The 10,393-nt window shown below is 39.1% G+C and overlaps 4 protein-coding genes across 4 annotated transcripts; 2 read left to right on the top strand and 2 right to left on the bottom strand.

Annotated features, from left to right (window-relative positions):
* Positions 1-3,749: 3,749 nt before the first annotated feature.
* On the bottom strand, positions 3,750-4,618 carry LOC131287832 (calmodulin). Its single transcript, XM_058316917.1, has 4 exons — positions 4,497-4,618; positions 4,376-4,406; positions 3,967-4,280; positions 3,750-3,889 (listed from the first exon to the last, which is right to left on the bottom strand). The coding sequence occupies exons 1-4, from the start codon at positions 4,497-4,499 to the stop codon at positions 3,788-3,790; spliced, it is 450 nt and encodes a 149-aa protein (XP_058172900.1). The 5' UTR covers positions 4,500-4,618; the 3' UTR covers positions 3,750-3,787.
* A 730-nt stretch (positions 4,619-5,348) lies between these two features.
* On the top strand, positions 5,349-7,735 carry LOC131286446 (protein salvador homolog 1). The gene is made up of 5 exons (XM_058315394.1): positions 5,349-5,453; positions 5,548-6,919; positions 6,997-7,178; positions 7,251-7,383; positions 7,452-7,735. Exons 1-5 carry the CDS (start codon positions 5,366-5,368, stop codon positions 7,492-7,494), a joined length of 1,818 nt encoding a protein of 605 aa, XP_058171377.1. The 5' UTR covers positions 5,349-5,365; the 3' UTR covers positions 7,495-7,735.
* Positions 7,736-7,795: 60 nt separating this feature from the next.
* On the bottom strand, positions 7,796-8,342 carry LOC131288044 (uncharacterized). Its single transcript, XM_058317140.1, has one exon. The coding sequence runs from the start codon at positions 8,247-8,249 to the stop codon at positions 7,884-7,886; it is 366 nt and encodes a 121-aa protein (XP_058173123.1). The 5' UTR covers positions 8,250-8,342; the 3' UTR covers positions 7,796-7,883.
* A 912-nt stretch (positions 8,343-9,254) lies between these two features.
* Positions 9,255-10,205, top strand: LOC131287393 (ER membrane protein complex subunit 7 homolog). Its single transcript, XM_058316437.1, has 2 exons — positions 9,255-9,903; positions 9,981-10,205. The coding sequence occupies exons 1-2, from the start codon at positions 9,334-9,336 to the stop codon at positions 10,119-10,121; spliced, it is 711 nt and encodes a 236-aa protein (XP_058172420.1). The 5' UTR covers positions 9,255-9,333; the 3' UTR covers positions 10,122-10,205.
* Positions 10,206-10,393: the final 188 nt, after the last annotated feature.

The raw sequence follows: 10,393 nt of genomic DNA, 5'->3' as shown, positions 1-10,393 counted from the left end.
GAGAAATTTTTCATGAGCCCATCAAAGCGCTAGCTAGAAACAATCATTCACACAAAGATTTGACTTTTCGATTAAATAAAACTATCTTCCAAAACTACTTAGAAGTGGAAAACAACAACGTGTTCACAGCTGTATTTTTTAAAATAGCTTGTAGCAGTTGGTTATTTTTTTGAACAATGTAATGTTGAACTATTATTATCAGTACCCTGTGTATGCAGCATTTATGTATCCTGTATTATTGGATACTGAAAGGTTTTACTTTTTAAACAGTAATAAAGGTTTATCAAAAGTATTTGAATTAATTGAAAAAAGAAGATTGGTCAGAAGTTCACAGACACATTAGAAATGGCTGCACTTACTAGTATGGGTAACCAACTATTTGGTTTGCGATCATGTATACATATTGCTAAGCTATTATCTTAAACTAAAAACTGACCAGCTAACATAAGACAGCTCTAGCTATAATCTAAAACCATCAACACCAATGCTATCGCTATGGGAAATAGTTAATAAGTAAAGTTGGTTTAAGGCGTAGTTATTTTTCTACAAACTGTCGCCAAATAAGCATACTTTTACAGGTATTTACTGGATCAGATATTCACTTAACTAACTGAAACTATTTTTAAATAAATCCATGCCATAACGCATTAAAGACGATGTTCAACAAGCGAGCACGATTGCGTAAACTATCAGATAGACAGGACAAAGTGAATATCTACTTCGTTATTAGCAGTTTTGTGACCTTTTGTACAATCAAAAAAACAATATTAATAGTAAGATATATACTTTCACAACACCATACTCAAAGGACACCTAGGGAATTATCTAGTCAACATTAAATAGCAGTTCAACGTGTAATAAGTTGATCCTACCAATAATCATGATTTTAAAAATGTAATCGACGGAAATTAAGCGGACAATTTTTCATGCACTATATAGAAATAAGTGCCATGCAACAACAAAGTGCAATTTCTCAAATAACGTGCACTAACACGAATGCTAACATCCCAATACACCTAACTTCTATCGAATCAGCAAAAAAAAAAAAACAAGTTGATTGAATTATTAATAAAAACTTTTAAACATTGAAAGAGTGTATATTCAATTGCATACTTCACGAGCTCTATTTTATAATAAAGATGGTATGGCTTTCTGAGCATGTTTTTTTTGTAAATGTCCGTGAATCGGTTTTCGTGTTAACTTGTTTGAAGAATAAATTAGTTTTTGTATAAAGAATTTTATTATAACTAATTGATACTACATCGCATTATCAAAGCATGATTTGTATAGATTTGAAGATTTGTTTTTCCTAGCCACCGAGAGAATTTTTCTGGCTTTATTCACCATTAGTTGTTGGCTGGCTTTATTCAGTCTAAAGATGTCTACTAAGATCAGGATAATGTTCCCTTGATGGTAAATCTAGGCATCTTTCGACAAATGTTGTATAGAGATCAATTCCGGGCACTTTTCGAGTATCGTCAACACAAATACATGGCCTATTCTTAATAAAGATGGTATGGCTTTCTGAGCATGTTTTTTTTGTAAATGTCCGTGAATCGGTTTTCGTGTTAACTTGTTTGAAGAATAAATTAGTTTTTGTATAAAGAATTTTATTATAACTAATTGATACTACATCGCATTATCAAAGCATGATTTGTATAGATTTGAAGATTTGTTTTTCCTAGCCACCGAGAGAATTTTTCTGGCTTTATTCACCATTAGTTGTTGGCTGGCTTTATTCAGTCTAAAGATGTCTACTAAGATCAGGATAATGTTCCCTTGATGGTAAATCTAGGCATCTTTCGACAAATGTTGTATAGAGATCAATTCCGGACACTTTTCGAGTATCGTCAACACAAATACATGGCCTATTCTTAGGATCGTTATTTTACTCAGAGAGAACATTGTAGAACATCTAAACTTTTAGCAAGGGTTGGCTTGTCCAAGGAATAAAATGGGCGAAGTAGACCATGTCCCACAGATGATTTATAATCAGTTCAATGTTTCCAGTTCGATTAATGGCCTCCGAACACCATAACACATACTCTCAACTACTGTGTTTTATAGTTGGAACAACGTTGCTCGTTATGATGATTGAGTTCGACGTTGTTGTTCATTTTTTTGGCAAAATTGCTTAATTTTGTCCGTATGAAGTCTGTATATAGTGTATAAAACAATGTGCCGACACGCCAATGGCATCAAAATGCAGCGATTTGCAAATCCCCAGTCTTCCTTATTCTTTCCTTAGAAACGAAAAATTTGCAACGTACAATTATGCAATGTTATTGTTATTTCCAAAGCACCTTCTTAAGAGTTGTAATACAAATCATATGATTCGTGATCTAGACACTTCGTTCGTCATGTTTGAGAACTCTAAGTATGGAGGACTTCATAGCTTTTCTAGCAACCACCCCCTCATACCGATAGAGTAACCACGAAAGATGTCTCTTTGCAGGGTTTAGTCTAGTTGTACCCTGGTTAATTCGACAAATTATAAGTTCCTGAGACTAAGCATGATATTTGCCACAGGGTTCATCAACTTGCCAAGTTAGGTTCCCTTCACATCACATAAAAAATATAGTTCTCTATCGGTTGCAGATGTTTGCTTAGTTTCACCGGCCATTTCACGTTAAATGATGATATAAAATTGTTACCACCATACTTTTAGATCCTTAATAACTCGAAATAATGGCTAGGTTGATACTTTGACTACTAGAACCTCACCAAACCGGTGTTTTTGGTCAAGAAACTCGGGTGTACGAATACTTTTTTGTCATCGATTTTGAGCCTTTTTTTAAGTTTCGTTAGAGCAAAGTGACCTACAAGTAACTTTTCCGAAATGTTAAGTACTCATTGGATAGAATAGAAGTTTATCTACGATATGTCGTTCAAACGGTTGTTCTAGGTCACGTAGTCGCTGAGACAACTAGGCTTAAAGTTGAAATTGGTGACTGTACGGATACTTTCTTGTCAGACTGTATGTACCGATTCCGCCAATCATAGATCTTGTAGATCCTTAATTACAGTTCGAATGCGGTTTGTTGATTGAATACCTTTGTGATTTTTGTTTCATTTTGCAGGTTAACAATAACTGAGAAAGCTGAGCTTATCATAACCTCCTGATTGCGTCAAATTTATCTTACTAATACCTTTTATCAACGGTTTGTAGGTCTCGTCAAAACACAGGACCTTTCATCAGCAGCTACAAACCAAAATCAAAACCCTTCTTATCTGCCAATGAGATGTTCCTTGAACATTAACTATGATCCTGACCTGCAGCAACTGCAATTAAAACGCATCTAATGGTTTCGCAATAATAAATCGTTTGAAATCAATTGTTTGGCAGAGCCTCTCTTCCTTTTCCATCAAAGGATGCGAATCAATGTGATATTTTCAGAAGCAAAGGAAGGAAATTGGACTAGATTTTTAATCTTGTATTTTCTACCAAAAGAACACATCACTAGTAATAAAAAATAATAAATAAAGAAAACATTGTGCAATGCTGCCAATAAAAGGGCAATACTATGTATGTGTAGAAATTTGAAATAACCTTGCTTGTTCAGAAAAAATACGACTCAAGAGCACCCTAGCACAAATTCACCTTTCCATTCCACCCAACTAGGGTCCACATACGTAAAGGAGAAGGTCTTCTAAGCCGTCTAGCTCTAAGGTATGGCCCAAAGCGATCTTTGCACCAGAAAAGAATAATTTATGGTGAATTAATAAATTTATGGTTATCGATGGGAGTAACGATAACCCATCAAACCTTCGCATCTGATTTACCAATTCAGTAATAGTCCGGTACAGGAGCACAAGCTACGCGCACAAAATCGCTATAACGGACGTGGCCACCACTCGATACATTCGCTTCACGAAAGATGTTATCCACCTATCACAAGAAAAAACACAATATTCATTATCAAGATAAGATACTTATTTCTAAAAAAATGAAACAATCTTGCTTACCTCACGGTATGAAAGACGTTCACCCCAATTCTGCAGTAAATGCCGCAGTTGTCGTGCTGGAATCGTTCCGCGACCTGCTTTATCACCAGCCTTAAAAGCTTGAATAACTTCATCTGGAAGATTTTCGACGCGCGAATGTTGATGCATCACTTCCAAAAAGTCGGCAAAACTCATGCGACCATTTTTCTTCTTCAGATACTGCGTAAGCTCTTGTATAGTAGGAGACAGACCTAGCGAGCGCATAATTACCGTTAGCTCGTCGAGCGTAGTGATGTGTCCCGAACGAGCAAATAGATAAAAGCATTCACGGAATTCTACAAAATGAAGATTGAAATTAGATTGAAAGAAAACGTTACGTTGAATCGCATTGCAAAGTCCCGTTTAATCATAAAATTGACTATCGACATACCATCAATATCTTGCTCCTTGAAATATCGTGCCTGTAATAACATAATTCAATGTAGAAAAAGACCCTGTTACACCGATGCACACATGATTTCGTTGAATAATCTCAATGGAAGTATACAAACCATTTTTTAGAAACTTTAAACAGCGCACTGTTTTGGAATGTGGAAAACACCTTTGCGCAACTTAATACTTGCTCCAAGCACCTGTTGCTTCAATACGATTCACACTTTCTATTGTACTTTTTCATCATTTAGGCATTCCCAAGATTTGTTAAGGTTAAGGTAGCCCTAACGAGTAATTTACAGTTGGCTCACTTGCGAATAGAACTGTCAAATATCATGCAAACATATATTATAATATTTCAAAACTAAAGAGTTCCTTCACGGAATTGGAGTTATGGTTTTTTCTTTTATTTTAATTTTTTTCTAGACTTTTTCTGCTTTATTTATAACACTATGATTCCTTTTCCTTTGAATGACCACACGCGAAACGCCTATATGACAACCTCAATTTACAGCAATCTTGGAAAGCTACGAATAGAAATGTCTTTTTACATTTTTTTTATCAAATGAGCTAGTTCCAACCTTCTTGACAGACTGGCGTTCTATCACATCATTCTTGAGGGGTTTTTGTTTTCTTGCAGAGTTCTCTTGCAGTCCTGAGGCAGTATTGAATACTTCTCGTAGCTGATTCATTCTAGAGCCCCCAAAAAAGTGCGGTACTTACCACTGATGTACCACTGATCAGAGAAACAAAAACAAGCGAAAAGAAAAAAAATGACGTTCTTGTAGTGGGCATTGCACACTTCACTGTTTAAGTGCGGTGCAACGAACTGGTGACAATATCTTCAAGAAGCAAACGAAGACGGTGCTGGCAATCAGTAAAGGTGCGTCCTGTGTTGGATCGCAGTCGTAAGTTACACTGGGGTTAAATATTCTATTCTAAAATTTTTCGATGATACAGTTTTAGGGGAATCTGGCAAGGAACAGGCATGCTTTCTAGAAAGAGCAAGGATAAATCCATCAAGGAAGGCGTTGTTGGGAAGTACGTCAAAAAAGATACGCCACCTGAAATTCCAAGTAAGTATTTGCTCAAGAGCTGAAGAAACTCAACTCGAGCAAAGAATGTTGCCATTTTTTAATATACACCGACGCATCTTTCTCTTTCCATCAGTAATTAACGTGTGGACTGCTGAGCAAAGTAAAAGCAAACTAGCAAAAGCTAGGCGTAGCTCACAGCAGGTAGTCTCTAACGCGGGACAGCCACCGGGGTTGCCCCTGACCGCAAATAGTAGTAATATCCAGAATATGCAAAAGTTTGGCAACTCGAAGGTAGTGACAAAAGTTGGGGGGCTTGGGCATGAAGGAAAGTACACACCAAGCAACAATATTCCAAATTTAGCTCAAAAATTCACGAACCTCAATCTAAACAACGACCAATCCCCTGGCCTTGCTTCGGTAAATGGAGGAATTAAGGGGCAAACGCAACTCCTACCAATGATAGTGACAAATGCAGGCAGTAAGCTCAGTAGCGCTGTGACCATAAATGAAGCTAGGAATAACAATAGCCATGGCAATTACGTTGATATTGATACAATCGATCAAATCTTGATGCAGCAAAGCGAGGCAACACAATTTCGTCTACAACAACAACAGCAACAGCAACTCCAGTTGCAACAACAACATCAGCATATACATCAACAGTATTTAGCCAACTTCGACAGGAAATACTCCTACAACCAACTCCATCACAATAACAATCTTCGCAATGGGTTCGATAGCTATGGTAATCTACTACGCAATGGAAGTCCTGTGGCTACATCCAGCTCAACTGGAAGCAGTCTGACGAACGATCAGACACTTTTCATTCGTCAGTATTCCACACGTCAAACCCCGCAGCCTCAGCCATCCCAGCAGCCCCAAACGAGCAGTCAACAGAATCAAGCACAGTCATCACAACAGGATCATCATTATCCCATTTACGAAAATCAATCCCAGCTTATCGCCCGTCCAGAATCGCCGATCTACAGCAATACGAACTCCGGCACCATTTACCAGAACTACAACAGTAACAACTCATCACACCAGTCGCTTTACTCTAATGTTTGCATCGCTGGGCAGCCCACAAGTTCATCAAGCACAACGAACTATTTAGCATTGGCACAACCGCAAGCACCATCACACCAGACTCAATCGCAACCTCTATATTCGAATGTGATAATTGGTACAAACGAATCCAATGGCATTACGTACGGGGAAGTTGTACTGCACGCGAACCATCACCCATCCGCAGTTGGGGCCGGCGCTGTAGTAGCGGCCCAACGGGCCATCGCGCAGAGTGCAGCTGGACAGCAATCTGCCGGTGATAGTGGCGACGAAGAATTAATGTTACCGCCCGGCTGGTCCGTAGACTATACGTTACGGGGAAGAAAGTATTACATCGATCATAACACTAAAACCACTCATTGGGCACATCCGCTGGACAGGAAGGCACTACCAACTGGGTGGCAACGGATCGAATCGGCACAGTACGGCACATACTTCAAGTAAGCTCAAACGCATTCATACCCGAACCAACGACGACTAATATCGTACTTCTATTCTTGTATTTTACTAAACACAGCTACATCACTGGACAAGCGGAGCAAAGTTTGCCATATTTGGCTTCTTGCTATCTAACACACGCTGCGCCCCTAGAAATTCCGCGTCCGATGGTGCCACATTTCCCGCGCCACAATGCTCTGGTGCCAGCAAATCCTTATAATACAGAAAAAGTACCGGAATGGCTTTTTCTTTATGCAAAATGTAAGTAAATCGTGTCAAACATTGAATGCAGAAAATGATTTAAATGTTAACCGGATGTTCTTCGATTTTTAGCTTCATCGGAGAAAGACCACATTATAAAATGGGATATGTTTCAACTACAGCAACTAGAAGATTTCTTAGGTATGATGAAGAAGTTATACCGCCAGGAATGTAATATTATTGTTGCAAAGTATGAGGTGATCAGGTAATTATTGTAGTGCCAAATTTGCAAAAACCATTTGGTTGAGTTACTAATGTTTCCGTTCTTTTTAGAATACAAATACACTCTCGGATGCAGGAGCTGCGTAGAATATGACAATCTATTTCAATTTTAGTCGCGAAACACGTTTATCCATATGTGCTTGTGCTGTTAAGAAATTGTGATATGAAACAGTTCCTTGTTCACCTATTTAACCGCACCTTTAGAATTTCAGTCCATCGATAGTGCATAATGTAATACTTAGGTCGAATTCATGGACGAAATGATAAGAATGGTTAGAGGCGTTCCTGAGATTTTCTATATTTCCAGCAGTGCCTTGATGTCCAATCATACATAGTTTCATGAATCCACATAGCTGCACTTTTATATTACAAACCTACATGCGCTCATGCAATGACGAATTGCAAATGAAGACAAAATATGCGACATTGTTCATACGTATTAATAAAGTTTAATATTTCAAACAAATTTAGACGCCTCTTAGCTTAGTTTTCTACTTTATCAGCACTCTCTGACGGGCGAATCACCTCCAAATCCTTCAGTTCATACTCGTCCTTTTTCGAAAGGCCACTAAACTTAAGCACCTTTGCATTTGGTAGATTTAACTGCTGAGCATATCGGATTGCTGGCGGAAGCTGGGCTTCCTCCTCCGTTTTGTAGCCATAAAACTTGGCCCAATCATTGCGGCCGGTGTAAACCATGTAGCACACTCCACCGAAAGCATTCCATGCCACAACGGCGTAGAATAGACTGAGCCGACGTTTCCACAGCTGGGCGCGATCCAATGGAATCGGATTAGTTTTGCGTCTAATCCACCTTCGAAGCCAACGAGGTTGTTGAAAAAGAGCCATTGGTCACCTTTTCACGGGAGAGACCGGTAGGTACAGCAAGGTACGAAAATGAAAACAACCATTATTATTAACATTTTCTATTGCATAAGTCAAGATTTGTTAAGCACAGGTGATGGTAACCAAGCGCTTTTGACAGTTTTATACAACTGTGCTGGTTAACTCGCAGAACTAGAGCAGATCTACTTCACAGCAGATTCGATGTATCGTCTTCTTCTTCTTCTTCTTTCGCTATGCGAGTCGGGGTATATCCTCCTACGCTAAGTCGAACGTTTGTTCCCTTACTCGTAATCAGAGGCGTACCGACTCTGTCCGAACTCCTATGAAGGGGCTCGTCCTTTAGGACCGGCTAATAATAGCCATATGTCCACCCGCCGGCCACGGGAGGGATAATTCCTTCCGTTGTCAGGACACAAGAACTCCCCGCTAGGCAGCTCGAAATATCGTTCTCAAAACGTCCTCCGCGCGAACAAACGTCCTCCATTTTTGTATGGGGATGAAACAAAAGGAGGACGTTTTTCGAGCAATCGTCCTCCTTGTCCTCCTCACCATACAAAACTGCTCGATGTTTGTGTCATGGAGGACGTTTTTGAGGACGATTTGCTCGAAATTGCCTAGCGGGTCGTGGTCCGCTTGATTGACTCAAACAGAACGAGATGTGCGGCAGCTAGGATTTTTCTGACCTGAGCTCCAGCTCGGCGTGACCACGCGGTCGTGCCGTAACCTTACTTTTCCGCTAACCCTTTCAGGAACTGCACTGCTAACCTCCGCTCTGATTCACTGCCGAACTGAAACTGCGATGTATCGTCAATCCTTCGAAACCGTAATAAACCAGTTAGTTAGTTAGTTAGGTAGTTAGATGATAGGAAAAAGGGCTCAGTTTTATAAATGCTTAAGTTACTCATATGCCACCATGGGTGCTTCAAACTCAATTCCCAAAAAATATTTTGCAAAATGACAAGAAAACACCTCGCATTGTGCCTCTTTGGTATAGTAGCAACAGTTTGACAGCACTGTCAAAGAAGTCATGACGATCTTTTTCAATAGATTTTGAAGAAAACCTTGTGATTGCAATCAGAAACCCGCAATGAAATTCATAGTTCATCATTTACTTTTCTTGCTTCTCCTTGGAAGTGTGGCTCTGGCTGACAATGGCGTTGAAGAGTTTGACGATGCAAACCGATATGCCATCGAGGGCAAAGTGTATCCGCCGGAGTTGTACGGTGATGCGGATCTAACTTGGCAGCTAGATACACAGATATCGATCAACAGTGGTGAATACAAGGGCTTTCTTCGGGAGGATGGCACCTTCGTTATCAGTTCGATACCTTCCGGTAGCTATGTAGTAGAAATTATTAATCCAGACTACTTTTACGAACCTGTAAGGGTAGAAATAAATCCGAAGGGGAAGTTCCGTGCTCGCAAGCTCAACTACGTGCAACCATCGCAAGTGCTTCCCGTTCCATATCCACTCAAATTGAAGGCACTTACCCGGTTCAGATATTTCCAACAGCGCGAGCAATGGAAGATTACAGACTTTTTGTTCAATCCGATGGTCTTAATGATGATTCTGCCCCTAGGCATTATGCTTATCTTGCCTAAAATAATGAGTGATCCAGAAACGAAAAAAGAAATGGAGAATCTTAACTTGGCCAAGGTAAGAACAATTAACAACGAAACAGGTACACATTCCTAGCGCATCCTAACATAATGATGCATTGATTTCTTTTGCAGATGACCAACGAAATGCCGGAATTTAGCGAAATGATAACATCGTTCTTTACTGGAGGCGCCACTGCAGCTGCCGCAGCGAATGCTGCTAAGGAAAAAGAGAAATCAAAGCCAAAGCAAAGCAAAAAGAAAAGTCAGAATTAGATGTCTGTGTTTAACCTAGTAAAAACAACACAAGATTGCTTTTAGTTGGAAATAAATTATTATCCTAATAAATTGAGTCACATCTTACATATGTTGTGCCTTCATTAATTGGATTATGCTATAAATTTGTTGTCTTTGACTTTCCTTGAACTTCAATCAAACACGGTCTTATAAATGTTAGGATAAAAATCATAGAAAAAACGAATTAAACATTTGCAGCATATATAATCTTCGTTTTATTTATTCGTTTATAATTAGATTTTCTTACGAAC

The sequence above is a fragment of the Anopheles ziemanni genome, chromosome 3 (assembly GCF_943734765.1).
Source record: "Anopheles ziemanni chromosome 3, idAnoZiCoDA_A2_x.2, whole genome shotgun sequence".
NCBI lineage: Eukaryota > Metazoa > Arthropoda > Insecta > Diptera > Culicidae > Anopheles > Anopheles ziemanni.
The sequence above is the reverse complement of the archived record's forward strand: the minus strand, read 5'-3'. Positions and strand labels throughout refer to the sequence as shown.